Source organism: Neovison vison, chromosome 11 (genome assembly GCF_020171115.1).
Source record: "Neovison vison isolate M4711 chromosome 11, ASM_NN_V1, whole genome shotgun sequence".
Classification (NCBI taxonomy): Eukaryota; Metazoa; Chordata; class Mammalia; order Carnivora; family Mustelidae; genus Neogale; species Neogale vison.
This window is the reverse complement of record NC_058101.1, coordinates 191,947,610-191,968,858: the sequence shown is the minus strand read 5'-3', so window position 1 is coordinate 191,968,858 and position 21,249 is coordinate 191,947,610. Positions and strand designations below refer to the sequence as shown.

Here is a 21,249-nt window from a genome sequence, read left to right as displayed (position 1 = left end):
AAAAACTGCCTGGATATACAACAACTTGAGAGGAATAATAAATGCTTATGATTTTAAGGTATTAAGTTTCATATTAAAGCTTTATTTTTTTAGCAAAGGTTATCTTAATCAGCCTTCATATATTGCTTTTAAACAATTATTTTCATAACTATTATAACAACAAAAAATAGTCTATAAATAAACAACATGATTAAAGCAAACAATTAAGTTAAATGTGACATTATAGTATGACATAAAATTCCTAATTAGCCAAAATTAATAGTTTACATTCTTCCCTATTAAAACCATATACCTGTACACTAATTTCATGAATTTTGAGATAACATACAATGTTAGATGTTTGAATGACTACTGAGCTAATTAAACATTATGTCAAATGTAGTGTAAAGCACTTGGAAGTATTAGAATTACTTTCTCTGCAAAGAATTTTGCTATATTGGATGATTTCCCAAGTTTTCTCTGATAAACTGTGTGATCTGGTATGGCCAAGAGCAATTGGACTCTATTTCCCTCCTTTAGATTTTCATGATCAGAAGAAGAAGCCAAGATAGTGAAACTAGTACACTGAGTGAAATGCAGCATGAAATGCTGGTTGCAAATCATAGACATGTGAAGGGGGCAAGAAGGACATGGTGTTACCTCAGGATTGATTTTAAAAAGATCAAAAAGCAATAAATGCAGGCATTTGTATAATTATGTTAAATTTCTCTTTTCCTACTTCAGAATAAAGTAAGAATAACAGAAATATAATCCACCTCACAAACACTTCCTAGGAAGAAATGCAATGGCAGACAATTACTAATTACACTTACAATTTACTGAAGACCACTATTTGCAATAATTTACATCTCAAGAAATAAGAAGGAGAGAATAAAATGAACTTAACTTAAATATTTTATCAGGGGAAAATACTGCTACAATAAATTTTACTTAACTAATAACTACTGCATAGGTAGGCAATGATGCAGTGACTATAGGGCATACAAAAGCTATGACATTTAATTAACCATGCCTCTTATTGCTTCCTTCCTTATTTCTGAGACATTTAAATTTCTAAAATAATACTTTTATGACCTGGTTAAAGACTAAAACCATGTAATTCAGCCTTAGAGTGGTGTCAGGGTCAAAGAAACAGTTCATAGCACAAAGTAAATTTTAACAGTTCAAAACCTACTTTGCATATCTCAATATCTATGAAAAGAATCTGAATACATAATTATTTTTCTGGCCCATCCATGTTTATAGAATCTGACAAATGCCTCCAGTAATTTCTAGTTTTTCTCTCCATCTCTCCACTCTTTTTCTCCTTTCCTCTGTTATGTAGGTTGACTTAGGCCACACCCCCTTTTTTTTAAGAAAGAAAGACTCTTTTCTTTAGATTTTTAACTAAAGAGAAAAGAGAGGAAAATTACAATAACCTCTGAGATCTCGAGGGATAGTGTGAAAACTAGGGCCTTGAAATGAGTTCAAATTTTTGGCCTGTGACATCTGCTTGTTATAATTTAAAAAAAAACACAACATATATTCACATAGAAGAATTTTTCAGTTGTTATTATTGAAAGGGAGGGAAAGAAAAATAAGACAGAAATTTAAGAATGACTCAGTAGTATGATGAAATGTTTTTATATCTTAGGATGTCTAATACCTATATATAAACAATGTTAAATGAAATTTTAGACATCCTGTAAAATAAAAACATTTTACCATATTGCATATCAAAATGTAAATACTCCATCTCCTTAAAACTTTTGTGAGGTCTTCACAGAATTAAAAAAAAAATCATGTGTGAATATAGCTGTTCATTTCACAGGATTAAGAAAATATGGAAATCCAGGAAATGAAAGAAATCCATATTTGGGTAAATGTCATAGCAGAAGTAAAACCTTTCATATTATACAGGGGGAAAACAAACCAAAAGGTTCAACAGTGACAGAAAATTGGAGTGAGAGGTCCTAAGTTCCCTGGAAATCCATACAACTGTTATAGACGTAACTAGATCATTCATAGGCTATAGAACAAGACTTGAAGCTATATATAAAAAATCTTAAAGATTCAACCAAAAACACTGTTGTACTAACCAAATTTGTAAAGCTGCAGGACCTAACTTTAAGTTTCTAAAACACAGGATGACCAAGGGCAACATATAGATTTGTTATAATAGTAATGTTACATTTAGCATTAATACAATTAATAAAACCAAAAGTACATCAAATGAACTTGTTCTTTCTTTTCTTAGGATCTTGATATATCTTAGTAATTTTGTGATAAAGATTACTTATTTTGTCACATATGTGCTATTTAAAGCAGGTTCTGATTTATAGGAGGCTGTTTTTTTTTCCAATTTATTTATTTTCAGAAAAACAGTATTCATTATTTTTTCACCACACCCAGTGCTCCATGCAAGCTGTGCCCTCTATAATACCCACCACCTGGTACCCCAACCTCCCACCCCCCGCCACTTCAAACCCCTCAGATTGTTTTTCAGAGTCCATAGTCTCTCATGGTTCATCTCCCCTTCCAATTTACCCAAAAGCACATACCCTCCCCAATGTCCATAACCCTACCCCCCTTCTCACTTCAAAAGAGACCTCAACTGCTAAGGAGATAGAAAATTAACAAGTAGAGATTATACTTTAAATCTTTCAATTATTTTATTAATGCAAATCAAAGGAAAATGAGAGAAGGGGGAAGTATCTAAAAAAGCAAAATCGTGACTATAATGAAGTATGAGCTTTTACAGCGATGAGGAAGCATACTATGATAAAATGTGGACAGAAAGGTAGTTACAGTATTTGTAATCAGATTTTATTGTGATAGCTCTCCTGAGCGTACAATGAAAAAGGTGTAGGATGTTGGGTCAAAACCAGTGTTTTTCCAGGTATAATGCAGGAGAATCAGAGATCCAACAGATTCTTCTCATGGATGGGCCAGATCTCCATTTCCATTTGCAATATATTGCTTTTACTTTTTGCGAGATCTCACTTAAAAGAACAATCTCATATCTAAAAATCATTTATAAACCATCAATTGAGTAAATATGAATATTTTAATTTGTAATAATTAAAAGTAATGGATTTTAGTATTAAGATACTGAGTATTTCTGTTTAAAAAACATATTTCATCTGTGGTTCAGTGTAATGCCTTTTAATAAAATTTTTAACATTCTATGTCTCAGAAATATTAAAAAGAATGATTGTCTACCATATTAAAGTACAGCAACCCTAAATAATGGGTAAAAATGAAAAGCTTTTCCAGTTAATGAAAAATCTGCTTATTATTTTAAAGAAATGTGTTTCATTAACTTGAAATATAGTATACTAAGCCAAAGTAAGATAATATTGCAGTTTAGAGTATCAGTGCCTTAGGGATAAATTCCAAATTCCTTAGCATTCAAACCCTGCGTGTATAAAGCCATAAGCTGCATTCTAAATCAGTGTTCCCCTGTTCCTTTATACCTTTGTTCTTCAAATGCTTTTTTGCTCATGCAACTACTTAAAATATTTTTGAAAACTATATCCCCTCAAATATTTTTAAGCTGATATTTGAAATATTTTGGGGATATAAAGTTTAATGTTTACAAGGGATAAACTATCTTATACTCTCTATTGTATATGTATTTTTAAAAAGATTTTATGTATTTATTTGACAGAGAGAGAGGTCACAAGTAGGCAGATAGAGACAGAGAAGGGAAGCAGGCTCCCTGTTGAGCAAAGAGCCTGATGTGGGCTCTTGATCCCAGGACCATGGGATCATGACCCGAGCCGAAGGCAGAGGCTTAACCCACTGAGCCACCCAGGCACCTTATTGTATATGTATTTTAAATGTATTTTGAGGAATGTTCCAATTTTGTGGAGCTCTACATTGAGCTTATCCAAATGCTAGAACACATCTGCCATCTAACCCAAATCCTCAGTAAAACCAGTCTTACTTTCTATAAAAAAAAAAAAAATTGAATGTTCATTTCAAATACGTATATTAATATTACCCCAAGATAACTAACTTATTTTTGATTAATAATTCTAAAAGAGAGAGATTTCTACCATGAGTTTATGGTCTGGAGGAATGCTTAAGATGCCCTTTCAACAGTCTTATTCAGCCACTGATACTTTCTAATCTCTATTGCTTTTACTTTTATTTACTGACTTATCAATCTATTTATCAACTTTTTACTTTTACTTCCTGGGCAGTGTACCCTTAAACTTTTTTGTTGTTTAACCAACAACTTCTCTCTCACTCTGAACTTCTTATACTCTCAACAGTAGTTTTAAAACTGTAAAAAAAAAAAAAAAAAAAAAAAAGAAGAAGACCAAAGTTTTACTTCTGTAAAACAAGGAAGAGCGGTGGTGGTTTAGAAGCAGGAAAAAGAGAAGGAGCAGCTACAGGGTCCTTCACAGGCAGATCAAATTTAGGAAATAGTACATTTCCAACTTGGAAGTCTAGAAAGGATAACTCCATGCCTTGTTACCCCCTGGAAAATCCTGGGACACACTTAGGGTGTGCCAGCCTGGATTGGATATGATTCCTCACATCAGACCAAACTGTTCTTTTTAATGTTTCCTAGATATTGACTTTTATAAATTATTTTCTTGCCCATAAAATTCCTGTAATTTCAAATTAAAACCCCAATCATTGTTTTAAGCCCAGCTGAAATTCTCTCCTATGGACGTATACCAGCTTGACCTTAGATAAGAATCTAGTGTGGAACACCCAATTCAAGTGAAAATTTTGTCACTAAGAATATTTCCAAACTCAGTTCCCAGAGCTGACCTCCAGGACAAAGAACTAGAGGAAAAAAAAATTAATGTGTAATCTAACAGAAACAACTTCATCAAGCAACAACATAGTTATAAGAAATATAAGGCAGATCATTTTGTGGCTCAAGTACAGACAGGATCCTAATAAACCCATAAAGCTCTGAAAATTCCAAATTAGTCTGTTGTCTTCAACTCTTTTTAGAGAATGCAAGCAAGGACTATTTTGCTTCTTTAAAAGTATGAAGTTAATATGGCTACTATTTCTTATGCTATACATGGCAATTCTAGGATCTAAGTCACCACATGTTTCTACTGGTTAAAATTTTTTTTTTAAAGATTTTATTTATTTATTTGACAGACAGAGATCACAAGCAGGCAGAGAGGCAGGCAGAGAGAGAGAGGAGGAAGCAGGCTCCCTGCTGAGCAGAGAGCCCGATGTGGGGCTCGATCCCAGGACCCTGGGATCATGACCCGAACCGAAGGCAGAGGCTTTAACCCACTGAGCCATCCAGCTACTGGTTAAAAATTTTTGAAACAAACACAGAATATTAGGGCTAGTAGGGCTGCCTATTCCATTTGTCTAACATGACAGAGAAACATCATTTTGAGTGGTTTTAATTTATATTTTTAAAATATACTAACCATCCATTCTCTCAGTAAAATAAGCATTCACTAAGTATATATTTTTCTGTACACACACATAATAATAAGTTTAAAAATTTCACTGGGCTATTAATCTACCAGACACAGTTGGAGGGAGTGGTCAAAACACAGGATTGGTGCTTTCATGGTATTTATACCTTTTTCCTTTGAAATTCAAATAAAGTGTTATATATTCCCCACTGTAGAATCCATTACATCTGTGACAATTGAAAGAAAAGAAAAAATACCTTGCCAAATTGAACATAATATTTGAAGAGCTAACAGCTAGGGCAGCTTTTCAAATCACACACATTAAAAGGCCATTAAATCAATTTGGTGGATTGCAACAAATATACATATATATGTATATGTATGTATATATATATACATACACACATATATGCATATATATACACACATATGTATATATATATACATACATATATATAATATTAATTATTTAACTCAATCAAAGTTCAAATAGAATGACTCCACTAGAATATAGTAGATTAGAAAAAAAGTCAGAGTGTATACCTGCTACAGTGTAAAATTTGTTTCTCACTGTGGCTCATATTAAAAAAGTTTGAAAAACTCTGAGCTAGAGTATGTGTTGCTAATATTTTCTCTGTGGTCTGCTCCTAGAACTTTGGACATTTTCAGTAAATCCCTCTCCTCATTGTGACTAAGATGATCCTATATACCAATTGTGTGCCCACACACTCATGTAGATATAACTTTGGTGGTAGTGAAGAAATCTAGTTGAAGTACAATTTCTTTTAGCTCGTTTATAAGAAATGACACTGATACCTCATCAAAATCCCAGTTGCTAGAAAGTGGTGTACAATATAACAAGTGTCTATTTTTTTTATCTCATGCAAGAAAAATTGATTTTAAAATCAATGCTATAGCAAGGATTTTAAAAAACATACTTTATAGGAAGTATGGAATGTTTCACATATTCAATAATAATGGAATTCTGGAGAAGTCCCCTTCACCTTCTTCCTGACCAGACTTGGCTTATTCCACTCATGGATGTAGAGATTTCCTAGTAGTTAAGAGTATGGGTTATAAAAGTCTGACAAACCTGGATTTGATCTTTGTCCCACAACTTTTTGTAATTCTCTGGTAAATTATATAACTGGGAAGTACTTAATAATTGGTAGCAGGAGCTATTGGAGATGAATGAGCAAATATTTGATGCTTAATTTTTGGTGCTCCTTCAGGCAGGTAATTCCTAACACTGAACTATATTGTTATATCAGATTATTGTAAAGCATTAAAAGATGTGTAATATTTACTAGCATATCAATTTTACTCTACATTACTATATCCCTGTTCCAGGCTCTTTGCAACAGATTGCCCTCCATCTGCTTCCCACCAAAGAAAATTCTGATTCTGTACATAACAAAACCTGAGCTAATGGGTGCTTCTCTTTTGTTCTTGGTTTGCTGTGTCATTTTCTTACATATTTTATTGAAAAGTAGTAAGTGAAGGGCTCTGAGTGTGTTTGTGTATGTGTGTATGTGTCCTGGTAGAGAAGAGAACCATGTAACTTGTTTAATGTTTGTTTATAAAGGTAGCTGGTTAAGTATGAGGTGATGAGAAAATCTTGATTTCTCCACAAGGCTTCAGTGGAGTCTGAGAGACCACACTAGTGAGAGGACAATCACCACTCTAGAAAAAAATACACAGTATTTTTTGGAGTCTCTCTGTAGTTTTTGTTGCTGCCATTGTTGTTGTTGTTGTTATTTTTGTTGTTTCTAAGTCCAAGGAATACTTCCCTCGATAAGTAATTTCACTTATGTTTACATATTCTGCAACTTCAAACTGTCTCCCAGTTTAATGAAAATTTCCTACGGTATTATTTTTTTTCTTGTTCCTAAATATATATGCATATTTCCTTGTTCCTAAAATATATACATATTTTCTCCTATGGTATTATTTTTTCTCTTATTCCTAAATAAGGTCTACTACCTACTACGCTCAAACTGTCCCCGTGCTCTTCTTCCATGCATCTAGCACAGCATTCTACACATATAAATAGAAATGTGGGTTTCCTGGAGAATGTGTAAAAAATTATTAATTTGGAGAGTATAATGAATTGTTATAAGCAGTGAATCAAGACAGGAAGACTGAGATTCTAGTCACAGTATTAAGATTTATGTTGGGTGAATTAAGGCAGCTGGATTGCCATATGCAAATGAAGACAATATCTCCTCATGGATAGCAGTATAGATTAAGTAAGGAAATATGTATTAAAATGGTTTGTAAAGTGCAAAGTTTAATGTTAAGGATTGTTTAATAAAAATTTGCTACCTAAAAAAAAAAAAATTGCTACCTCATGAACAACAAAAAAAGATCACCCCAGTAATAAAGGATGCTCAGATGTTTGAATATCTTTTCATGAAATTTCATCAATACATTAAAAAATAAAAGTCATATTAATAGATAAAATGTAATTTAAAAAACCCCATTTTTGTAATAAAAAAACTATTTTATTTCTGGGGCACCTGGGTGGTGCAGTCAATTAAGTGTCCAACTCTTGGATTCGGTTCAGGTCATGATCTCAGGATTGTGAGATCGAGCCCTGCATTGGGCCCTGCATTCACTGGGAGTCTGCTTGAGATTCTCTCTCATCCCGCTCTGTCCCTCTGCTTGTGCTTTCTCTCTCTCTAAGGTAAATAAATAGTTTTAAAAAAATAACTATTTCTGACTAAGGTATAATCAAGCTAATAATGGGAGGATAAATTTTCAGTCTTCATGTTACTTGCCTATCAGGAACAGTTCTTCACTATATCAACCTAGAAACACTTTCTTCTTTCTGCTTCCAAGATACCACATTCTTTTGGTTTTCCTCTTACTTCAATATCCTCTCCTTTGTCTGTGCTTGGTTCTTCCACTTCTTTCTAAACTATTCAGTTTTGGATACCCTGAATTCTTCCAATAAACTTCCTTAAATTTTCTATTTACACTCACTTACTTGATATTCTTGTCTAATCTTGTCTGAAATCAGATAGATAAGAGAGATAACACCGACAGAAGGAAAGACAGACAATATCTCTAATTTATATCTCTAGCTTGTACCTCCAACATGAAATCCAGACTTAATGGATCCACTTGTCTAACCTGAAATCCATGCTCTCTTATTGGGCAAATCAACAGTTCCAAAAATGTGCTCACAATCTTTCCTCTCCCTACTTTCCCCCAATTGGTTAATCGTAAATATTTAGAAAAAAAATTATGATATAATATTAGATTATCTCTTATTACATATTATTTACAGTGTGCCAGCAAATCCTTAAACTCTTTCAAAATATACTGTCTTTCATAATAATAGATATCACATAGTAAGGATGAATGAGCTAAAATATGCAAAGCATTTAATGTAACGTTTGATTTCCTTAGAAGTTATATTTCTCTTAGTAGGGCTGGACACTATTACTTTAATAATAAAAACATTCGGTTCCACTGTGAACTTTATTTTACATATGATAAAAGTAAGGCACAGAGTGGTTAAATAAGGTAATTAGTCACAACTGCTTTCTCACAGAGCCAGGATTTAAAACTAAATTTAACTCAAGAGCTCTTGTGTAAGCTGAATCTTAGTTGTTATTATTAAAAATCATTATTGGCCACTGAATGATTTTAAATATAATAGAAATGGTAAAATTTCAGGAAAATGGCCAGAATATATCCACAACAAAAAAGAACAGCTTTTTTATATAAGCACAAAGCCCAATGAGAAAAGTGAATGGAAACGCCATTCCTATATACAGTAAGAACCATAATGTGATTGACAACAAATCTGTAACACTTATATGAAAAAGATTTAAGAAATGCAAAGTAAGTTCTAAAAAAAAAACAAAAATCAAAAGAGAAGCCATGTTCCTAGATAGGATAACTCAAAACTATAAAGATGTCAATTTCTCACAAATTAAATTAACCATAATTAAGTTCTCAAGAGGAATTTTTATGAAACTTGACAGCTGATTATTAAGTTCATTTGGAAGAGAAAACGCACAATAGGCAAAAACTTTTGAAAAAGAGTAATAAAAAAGAACTTGCTCTCACAGTAATAAAAAAAAAATTCCTAAAGTTTGGTTTTTGTCTAAGTATGTCAATAGAACAGAACAGAGACCAGAAATAAATCCATGTACATTTAGAAATGTGTATAGGAAAGCCATATTTCAAATCAGTGATAGGACAAATGGACTATTCACATTATAGTATTAGGGACTACTGGCCAAGAAAGAGAAAGAAAGAAAGAAAAAAGAAAAGAAAAGAAAGGAATGAGGGAGGGAAGGATGGATTTCACCTAATACTATACATTCAAATAGAAAAGTTTTCAGAAACTTCTTGACTACTTAAAAAATTAAACCACACTTCTTTCTCTTTTTTTAATATTTTATTTATCCATTTGAGAGAGACAGAGCATACAGAGAGCATGAGTAGGAGGGAGGGGCAAAGGGAGAGAGAGAAGCAGACTCCCCATTGAGCATGGAGCCTAATATGGGGCTCCATCCCAGAACCCCAAGATCATGACCTGAGCTGAAGGCAGATGCTTAACTGATCTTAACTGCATCCCGCAAATATTTTTTTTAAAAAGTATTTGTTTCTTGGAATAGCCAACAATTTCTTGATTTAAGCTTACCCTATAAACTTGAAGAAGTTGGAGCCAAGAAAAGAAACCGATTACTTCATAGTACCTTAGAACATGTATCCCTACCCTACTTTCATCCCTATCGCCAGAAGAAAAGAAGGAGTGTTAATATATTTCAGAGAAGTCTAACCTAAATAAACTTATGTGGATAGAGGAAAAGAAGGTGGTAAGGTAGGTGGTACTAAAAAAAAGTCTACCAAGTATAAATACACCACTGGAAAAATTCTTCAGAGGCAGAAAGAGCCACTAAAACCTACAGAATTTAAACAGTCCACATCTAGTTGGCATGTCATTGAGTAGTACTTCAGAAAGGAAAGCAATCCCCATCTACCCTCCCTTCCCAACAACCATCTCACTGATGAAACAATAACTAGACAGTAGTTCCCCTACCTCAAATTGTGACTCACTGGAGATCATCAAACGAGGTCAGGCAAGTGCTTTCAGTTTTAGAATGATTAATTTTAATTTTAATAAAACCATAGCTCAAAGACAATAAAATACCCTAATATCATTTACAAGGAGACTACAGATGTATGGAAAATTCCAATAATCAGAATACCCTTATACATAAAATAAAAGCATTAGAGCAAGGGAAAAATTCATGTGAAGAAAAATAAAGACATGGAAGAAAGATTGCAGATAGTAACAGTTACTTGCATTCAGAGGAAAAATAAAGAGTTTTAAAATAATTAAAGAAATTATAGCTGTGCACAACAAAGATGATCCAACACAAGAATTATTGCTTTCTCTGAAGTGAAGCCCCAAACATATGGAAATGAAAGACACTGAGAGATACATTTGACAGCACTTCCTTAAAATAAAATGGCAAAAATGTATCTGGCATCAAGGCAGAAAGTTTGTGTCATCAGCAGGATAAACATATCAGGCTGCCTGAAGACTTTTTATGGCAATATTCAGTGGTGGAATTTAAGAGAGCAATTAGTTAACAGGAAAAGAAGGGATGAACCATTAGTTATATTCCCAGAAAAGAATAAAGACAATAGTGAGACACCTTCAGCATGAAATATTTCAAGGATTAACAAACAAAACTAATTAAAAATGAAATACAAGTAAGGAGGAAATGATTGGAATAATGAACTCAGTCATGAAGAAGCCATAATAAAAGGAGCTGATGGTTAGTACCAAAGCCATCTATCTGTAGAATAAAGACCAAAGTGCCAACACAATTAAAGTTGCAGAACAGAATGTAAATATTATGAACTCTGACAAAGTTAAAATAATATAATTACAAAAAAAAACCCTGAAAATGAAGAGGGGTAAGGAGAAATTGGAGAGGAGCTAATCACCTCAGACTGCACTGCAGGGAGTTAATGAACACTGTCTGAAATTAAAACATGGAGCTAATGCATCCAGCTTCTTAATGACATTCATAGTCTTTTATTCTTAACCATAAAGACAAGTTTTTTAAAAAAACATCCTTATGATAAAGAAATACTTAAGTTCAGCAGTGTTTTCCCATTTATTTCAGATTTTTCATTTATTAAAGCATGTGTAGCGTATTAATTAAAAATATCATGTACATGTCTCTTTCCCATACTTACCCTTTCATTTGTGCAGATGTGTAATTATCTAATTGGGATGATGTTTAACATATGTTAATAGCTTCTTTTCTGAATGTAATCATTTGGGGCATGATTTGTGCTTTTAACTTAAATAAAGACAGTATAGTAAAATAATACACACTTAACCACTTAAAATTTAAACACTTAAACACTGAAATGATAATAATAATGATGATAATAAAACGATGACACAAGCTTGCAGATATCTTTGTATGTACTGGTTTGCATGGAGGGTATTTGCCAAAGTACCTGAGTTGGGTATGTTGTGTATACAGGGAAGAAGTTTGCTATGTTTGTCTGGCCCCAGGGCTTTGTGTCTGAAATCTATAAAAAATAATTGAAGACACAAGACCAAAAACTGGTTGTGCCAAGAACTGAGTCTCCCAGCTGTGAAGCCAGGTGAAATGACTGTACATGAAACGGAGAACATGGCCCTACTCCCAGCTGTGCTAACACAGGAGCTCAAATTTCACTTTGCTTTGTTGAGGAGGTACAGGAATTGGAATTATCTGGTAGCGGTTCCCCCGCATAATATCAGATACTGATGAAGGATGCTGGGATAGGGGTCAACAGTGAGGTGCCACCTTAATTAAGGACATTTGAGCAGAAAAAAATTAACAAGAGAGCTGTTCAGTTAATATCAGATGAGGCTAGGTAAAACAAAAAGTTCTAGAGAACAGCACAATGCAAATTTTTGAGGCAAGAAATCAGTGAAATGTAGGTAATTTAACCACCTTAGTTCTCTGGACTCATGAAACCCTGGGGGGGAAAAAGCCTGATGATTACATGTCCTAATTTCCTGACAGTTCAAAGATTCTGACTTCATGTTAGACCATGTACATTGAAGACTGATTCAAAATCTTATTATCATTGTTATCATTTATGTAAGGTAGCCCTAAATCCCATATCCTTTGTACTTTTCCTATCTAAAGAAAACTATATATTTAACTTCACTAATATTCAGTAAGTACTTACTCCCTGAAAATAATTTTGCTAATTCTGAAAGATACACTGAATTCTTCAGATATTTCAAACATAGAATATAACATTCTTCTCTGTACTGATAGTAATGGACCATTTTAAAAAGGTTGATTTTTTTGTTTTGTTTTAAAGCATGGAGAAGAGAGTAAACTGTGATGAATAATAATGAATTCAAATATCTATCTATCTATCTATCTATCTATCCAAATATCTGCTGGTTGGGGCAGGGGACCAGTTAGCTCAGAGTAGAAACAGCACATGGTTTACTAGGTTAGGAGATTAGACATATGTGTCTGTGGGCAACTGCATTTTTTGATTAATAGAGATTGCTCTGTCTAATTGTATGGGATTAAATTCCTACATAACCAGGAAGTTACTTTAAATAAGAAAATTCTTTATTTTAGAGTGGAATACTAACAAAATATAAAGAAAGCTACCCACTGGCATTAATTTAGGAAAACACACACACACAAACACACAAATCAAAATTGCAGGAAAAAATTCACACAAATTAAAATTATTGTACATAGTAGTAGTATTTTTCTCATCTTAAGTGAATCTTTCTAAGTATCTTTTGAATTGAGCAGATTTCCTCAAGTTAGACCTACTGGAACTTTAATATTTTATCATAAAAATATTTGAATGCATGAAAATGTATGTAAATACTGAAATGTATAATGGGTTTTTAAAAAATCTCATTTCTACTAGTATTACTGAAATTTTGGTATTCTTTCTTAATCTAAGGATTCAGTGTTTTGATAAGTTTCTTTGAAACTCCCTTAATTACTAAGAAAACTCAGACTCAGGGAAACTGTGGCTAGGCTTTTTAAAACAGTGAATAGGCTTTACGGCAGAGAATGAACAATTGCATACATTCATGGACAAAAGAATCCTAACCCAGGAATTGTTTATAAAAGACATATTTTTCTCTTTATTTGTGTTCATAGTGTGTATGTAGAGATATTTCCAAAGTGGAAACGAATCTCTGTTCTTTTTTTGTCATACCCAGCCTCCCGTTTGACTGTTGAGGACACAGGGTCCTACCTGCTCTCACTGTGCCAGGCTTCGCTGTCACTGAGAGGCAAAAGATAAGAGAGGAGATGGGAGGCCGAGCAACAGGTCTGGGATGTGAACAGGAGCATAAAGGTTTCAATCAACACAGAGGGTTTTGGAAATGCTTATGAACTTGAGGTTCTGAACTTCCCAGGAATGAAGGTTAGGGAGCCTGACTGCCACCAGCTCATACTCTTAAGCTAACACATTAGTGGACTCTTTCTTATTTGGTCCACGGGTGGTGTAAACATATATCCCCGTTTCCCAGAACAGTCCTGGTTTACCACTCTTGTTACACTCTCAAAAATGTCTGGCTGAGAAGATTAAACTCTTCTCTAAGCTGGATTCCCAGGCAGCCATCCAAATTGATCTCAACGGCTGCAAAGATAAACCCTTGTTGTCCCTGGACTTGTCAGTGGAATGCATTTTCGAAGAAGTTCCTGCCTATGATTATTCTCACCTTCCTGTGTTAAGTAATGTCTTGATTTCCATGCATAAGTTTTTGCTTCCTCAAATACTCAACAGTTTAATAGTGTCAACCACAAGAAGAAATCAGTAAATATGTGGGTGGTGGTGACGTCCAGTCAGGGGGAAGGCGCTAACTTGGGTATGCACGTTAGTCTTTCAGTTTTTATAAGAAGAAAGTAAAACAAAAATACAACTTTTTAACTCTAAATTTAACCGGTTTTTATAGTAAGGTCAGGTTTCCATACATGTGTCTATCGTATTGTTCGTCTCCCCAAAATCCAGCAAGTAATCTTTCAATATAAAATTCTAGTACCTAGAGTGGTAATCAATATAATGCATTTGTGAAGCTCTGCAGGTTCATATAGAACAAAATAATATTTAAAGTTAAGGTAATTAACCTAATAAGTTTCATAAAAATAATCCTGTTTTGTTTTCACTTTGATGTTTAAGGGAAAATGGCTTTGAAACAAATTATTAAACTATGGCTTACTATGAAACCCATTTGCTGATATATTGGTAATATTTAAAATTATTCTAGCCTAAAATAGACTTTCATATTTATGAAGTAAGGTTAATAATCTTTCTACATTTTATATAATAACAAGTTTTCCATTTTTTCTGACTTACTAAATTTCCATACATACACACATTTGCACAATAGATTTGAAAGATTCTAGTATTCTTTTCATGGACCCAAGAATACTTGCTACTTTTTGAAAAGTAACACCCTGAAGCCAAAATACACAATGGCTAAGCTATAATCTTTTGATTTTTAGCATGCTGCTAAGTGATAAAATACCCACAAGGCACATGTGCGCGCACAGTGCACACACACACACACACACACACACGCACACACACACACACACTTGAAAGGATAGTCTTACTTGTTTTAAATAATGTTCATCCAGAAATAAATGGAATTTCTATACTAAGACTCTTCCTCATCTTTTTTAAGAAAATGCATGTTGATTTGAGCTAAAAAGATTTATAATATATTAAAATAAAATAATTTATCCAAGTCAATGTTTCCTGCAAAAATTACTCATGATGTATCAAATGCCCCTTTGGAAATTACTACAACTGTGTATTTTTTACTTCTATTGAAAAACAGAGGGGCGAATTTATAGACTTAACCAAAGCAACACTGCAGTTTAATTCAAAATGGTTCTCTAATTTTGTCAGTTTAAAACTAACCTCCACTGATTTTTCAATTGTTTCACTGTTTTGATTTCTTCAAATCAATCTTTAGCTTAAGGAATCTAAATGCATACTGAAGAGATAAGGGGGTTTTAGCCTCCTATTTCAAGCTAAAACATAACCTCTAAATTACCTTTTACAGTAAGCCAAAGCCAGTATCACATACCTTTCGGGAATGAATTTCTTTCACATACAATGGAAGTAGAAACTCAGATATACCTTCAAGTCGGATTCCCTTCTTGGTGACTCTCAGATTTCCCATACCATCCTACAAGCAATGAAATATAGTTCACTTTTAGGTTAATTAGAGAATGAATAACTGGCCATAATTTTCTTAGGGCTAAACTGAGAAAACAGTAAGCTCAAATCAGTGATGATTTAAGGAAAATGAAAGCCTGAATCTACTTCATGAAGGACTGCAGCAGTTTGCATGCATATAGAGGGCTCTGTTTAAAGTGAACAGGAAAAAAGGTATATTAAGGACCGGATATCTATTCTTAGCTCTATCAAAGATTAGGATTTATCTATGAAAAAAAATCCTGTACTTTTTTCATGCATCAGCCAGTTTAACTATTTTGGGGGTATAATTATTCTTTCTATCTATTAGAAACAATGTTGCTTGCAGAGAGTATTAACAATATTTTTACATTACAGTTATCACATATTTCTACAGTAGTCAAATAGTCACATTTGCACAATTTCAACAAGTACTTAATAATTGGCTAGTGTAAGTAAGTTTGGTGTTCCTGTATTCAAACCATGAGTAATGCTTATATCTTCTCCTTTAGAAAACAACACCCTATAAGGAGGATAAAACAAGTACTTAAATAACATTTATGAGATTGAATAAAATAAATTTTAAAAGAACAGAGTGCTAATAGGAATTAAAGAAAGATTTCAAATTTGATAAAAGAGTGAACAATTTCTCATGGAAGAGATTAACTATGGGAATATGGTGTTTCAACGGGAGCTGTCCATAGGAGAAACAGAATGAATGTTCTGTAACATTAAGAAATAGCATGACATACAATCTTACTAATATATGGACTACAGTGAGAAAAAGCAACTGGGAGTAGGTTTTGAAGCCAGTGAAAGGAAAGCCATGAATGCAAAGGTAATGAGTCTGTATTATACAAAAAGAAGAAGAAACATAAAAATTTCTTGAATAGCCTAATGGCTTGAAATGATCAGAGTTAAGCTTTAAGATTAATCTGGTAGAAGCACTATGTGGGGCTAACTGACAGAATATCAGTAAGAAGGCACAACCCGGTAATAACTGTAAGGAGTGTGGTGGTGTAGGGCACCTGGGTGGCTCAGTGGGTTAAGCCTCTGCCTTTGGCTCAGGGCATGATCTCGGGGTCCTGGGATCAAGTCCCACATCCGGCTCTCTGCTCAGCAAGGAGCCTGCTTCCTCACCCCCCCTCTCTCTGCCTGCCTCTCTGCTTACTTGTGATCTCTCTCTGTCAAATAAATAAATAAAAATCTTAAAAAAAAAAATGTGTGGTGGGAGAACAGCCTGCAAGACCAGGTGACTAATTTGATCTGGAGATGCTGAAGACAGGGACATTTATGACTAATCCCAGGTTTTGTTACTATAACCCAATAAGGAAATGCAGTGATTTTTTAAAATTGGAATAATGAAGTTTGTACACTCAATGGCAAAATGAGTTTAGCTTTGGACTTCCTAACTTTGAGATATCAATGAAAATTCAGACATTTCTCTATCAACCAGCACATATGCAAGAAAGAAGATTGGAGAGGGACAATTGCTTAAGGCACGCTTATATCTACTATAATGGAGGAGCAAGTCCTTCACAGAAAGATGTCTATAAAACCATAGAGAAACTCTTAGAGAATGACCAGAAGCATTTCATACATCCCGGGAGGCAATGATGAGTGTAAGAAGAAAGCCAAGAAATTATGATGGCCCCCGACTCTACCACCTGGCTCCACCTTCCTCCCCAAAAGAAAGCCACTGAAATAATATAACAATGAACAGAACTTTGAGTAAGAATTAAAGGACTTTTTTTTTTTTTAAAAATCACACAAGGAAAATGACTACTCAGAGATCTTTTGACATGGTAAGGTCTCAATCCTCTAATGGAAGGAAAGAATCATTACTTCTGGTTGAATTAAACTTGGGATGGATAAAGGGATTCATTTCTTGAGACTCAAACTCAGAGTTCACACTGGAAATGTCTGAGAGGGAACTGACTAAATTTAAAAAATAATAAAAAGAATTTCATGTATGAAGTGATGGAAGACTTACTCTGATAAGAAAATGGGTCTACTTTCATGGGAAGGGCACACCCCAGTTTCTCTGAGACAGAGCTGGTTTATACCACTTTTATAATATCCTCTTTCATTTTCAAAGTGAAAAGTGTTTCTGATTTAGACAGCAACTACACAGTCACCCATTTGCTGGTTCTAATTAGTATCATATGGCTATCTAGGAACAGAGGCTGGCAGAATTAACAGGGAGAGACTCAATACTGAGGATTTGCTAAGCAGAAATGGCCAAAGATGATAAGAATGTGGCATGCCGGGCGCCTGGGTGGCTCAGTGGGTTAAGCCGCTGCCTTCGGCTCAGGTCATGATCTCGGGGTCCTGGGATCGAGTCCCGCATCGGGCTCTCTGCTCAGCAGGGGGCCTGCTTCCCTCTCTCTCTCTCTGCCTGCCTCTCTACTTGTGATCTCTCTCTGTCAAATAAATAAATTAAAAATCTTAAAAAAAAAATAAAGAATGTGGCATGCCGACATAGCAAAAAATGAAGGTCCTCAAATGGCTAACCATCATTTTTCTCATTGGGTAAAGACAAGTAAAGCCAGAATACCAATGTTAGACAGCAAAAATAGCACAGGGTTAGGGAATGACAACCGATCATTGATTAACGATCGAATTCAATATGAGAAATATTGATAACAGGTTTATCACCAGAAAGTAGAATTTCAGATTTTGAGATGTTAAAGGTAAAAGAAAAATTCCAGACATCATGAAGCCTGAAGAACGCCTGAGCAGTGGGCAGAAAGAGAGTGGAGACCAAAATCCCTATAATTCAGAAAGAATACACAAAGTGACACATGACATTAAAATATTATTTTGTCCCTGAGTGATTTTCTTGACTAAATTTCACACAGTGACTGCCCATATATATTCTCAAATCCCTGCTGGAAAGAAGCGTTCTGAAATGTTCCCCATGAAGTTGCTATGGAAACACCTAAAGCAACTGTTGGTCTAACTGAGAACAATAGAAATAAATTCTATCATAAACATAATTCCCAGTTCAACATTAATCTTAAAAAATGTCTTCATAGCATGGTTAGAAATAAAAGAACTGGCCATCCAAAGTTAACTGTGATATTACTTATGCCATATGCATATCTAATGTTGGAAAGTTTTGAATCTCAAACTCAAAGTTTTCCTTTTATATTTTCTATAAAATATATGACTTGGGGCATATAAATCTATTCCATTTAAGTTAGAAGAATAGATTTCCCCTGTATAAATACAGGAGGGTTAGGGCAGTATTGTGTTTAGAATCTAACCTCACTCTACCATGACCATTTGTCCCTCCTTTTATTTCTCCTATTTTGAATTAAGAAATGAATATTCAAGTTCTAACATGTTATCTACATGTAGTTATAAAATACACAGAGATGCATAATATAGTCAGTATAATCAGTCTGATCCTCATATGCATGTACCAAAACCATTAATAATTTATGAGATAGTGAAATAATCTGGTTTCTCTTCTGCAGGAACATTTGAAAGTGATTTTATTCTTACTGTCACTATACTTTCCTGATTCTCTATATTCTTGGTCCCTTCAACACCTAAAAAGGAGAAAATAACTTCTGGATTTGCACCTAAGGATGAAATTGCCAAAACACCAGAAAGTAAAGAACTTAATATACCTATGGCTCAGGCCTCAACCTTGGCTCTGTCATCTCCACCTTACGTAGGCTTGAACTTGACTAATTTCTTTGTTTTTTTTATTTAATTTAAACAATTTTATCACCTTAAATTTATCCCCAATAAAAACAGGAAAGAACACAACTTTATGTATTTATTGCAAGGATTGCTTGAGAAGATAATGAGCTCACAATAATACCTTACTTTTGTTGAAGTACTCAATAGCTTTAACCATTATTAATATTTTACTAAAAATAACTTAAATTTTTATCTCACATTATTATTAAATTCATATTGTTTGTTTTCAGAGAGATTATCTTTGAACTTCAGTAGACCCTACATCAAGCTTTACCATCGTTAGAGTTATGATGCAATTATTCTTCACCTAACAATCTCACCAATCCCTCACCTACTCTTGACAGTCTGGTGTCATTTTAGAAGGGAATGTGCTGCCAGACAGCTTGGATTTGAGGCTCTCTACTCTGTATATCCTAACTGGTATCGTTGTGTTTTTTTTCAAAAAGTGTATCATATTCTGATTATAATATTAATTAACTGTGTGGACATTTTTTTCTCATCTTAATAAGTAAATGATCTTATTCATGTATGTACTTACTCCTTCTTCTAGCATAGTCTTTCCAACGGTGGTTTTGTGATATGTAGATACTGAATGCTTGAGTATTCAATTGATCAGTAGAATTTAGATCTTTACATGATAAAAATAGAAGAAAAATCCTTATAAAAATCATATAATCACCAAGATGCATGGAATTTATCTGTAGAAACTGCAAACAATCTTTATTATAATTGTCATGTACTTGATTTTTTAGACAAGGTGGAAGATACTTTGTTGGGAAATATTGTTTTTGGAATGCATCATGAGAAATAGACGTTAAAATAAATAATAGATACAAATGTAAACAAAGAATATTGATAGCCATGTCATTTTAATTTAAAATCCACACCATAATTTTGCAGTGATCTTACCCTAGTGCACTCTATCCTTATACAAAGTTCTTTAGGACGCTTAGCTGTCTGGTATCGGGAGAGCTGTTTAGATGGTGGCTACCCTCAGAATTTGAATTATGCCTTAACAGGCAAATATAACTTTCAAAGTAATGAACATGTTGACATAGAATTGAGAAAATTTTTAAAAATTGAAGCGACTGTTAAACAATTATAAAATCTGGTGTTTCGTTAATTTTTTTGAGAGGGCAGAGGGGCAGAGGAAGAGAGAGAATTTGGTGGTGGGGGGAGGGGGACAGACAGAAAGGGAGAGATAGAATCTTCAGCAGGCTCCAGGCCCAGGGCCCGAGCCTGATGCAGGCCCATCCCATAACCCTGAGATCATGACCTGAACTGAAATCAAGAGTTGGATGTTCAACCAACTGAGCCACCCAGGCACCCCAAGTGCTTGATTAAATATTTTAAAAAGTCTTCAAAAGTTGAAAGGAGCTGGTAGCCAGAAGATAATTAAATATAGATCTTAAATAATTTTTCTGGTTAAAACCAAAGATAAATTTCTTCCAAATTATTAGCATTTATTTTCTTTGTTTCAAAAGAAACTGATTAGAAAGGGAGATAAAAACATGTATTTTTATGGCTTTGATTATCTAATGATATTCATTCTATACTTCAATTTGCATGAAAAAATGACCTTAAGGAGCCTATTTAGAGACAAATAAAGCCTAGTATGATAATATTTGTGAGACCTTGGGGATTAAATACTTTAAATAAGGTAAAGAACCATACAAGGAGATGGAAGTATTAGGTTGTTCAAAAACAATTACAAACCACTTTTAAGTGTCTTATTGTTATTTATTCTCTTCTATATGCTAAATGAATTTTAAAAATTGTTTAATTCCCAACTCCTAATTAAAGAAGAAATCCTCTTTAAAATATCTAAACAATTTTCTTTTTTATTTCTTTTTCGTACCTGCTTTAAGCTGATGTTATTTATAATTTATAATGAGATTTTTTCCCCTAAGCACAAGAA

General features: G+C 33.8%; 1 protein-coding gene across 1 annotated transcript in view; it reads right to left on the bottom strand.

The window, feature by feature from the left end:
• Positions 1 to 19,888, bottom strand: part of SGCZ (sarcoglycan zeta) — a 212,996-nt gene extending 193,108 nt beyond the window's left edge. Inside the window, exons 1-2 of the mRNA XM_044225527.1 lie at positions 19,870 to 19,888; positions 15,508 to 15,609 (exon numbers count right to left, since the gene is read on the bottom strand). Coding sequence (XP_044081462.1) covers positions 15,508 to 15,609; positions 19,870 to 19,884 — 117 coding nt within the window. The 5' untranslated portion in view covers positions 19,885 to 19,888. The remainder of the gene's footprint in view (positions 1 to 15,507; positions 15,610 to 19,869) is intronic.
• Between the last annotated feature and the right edge of the window lie 1,361 nt (positions 19,889 to 21,249).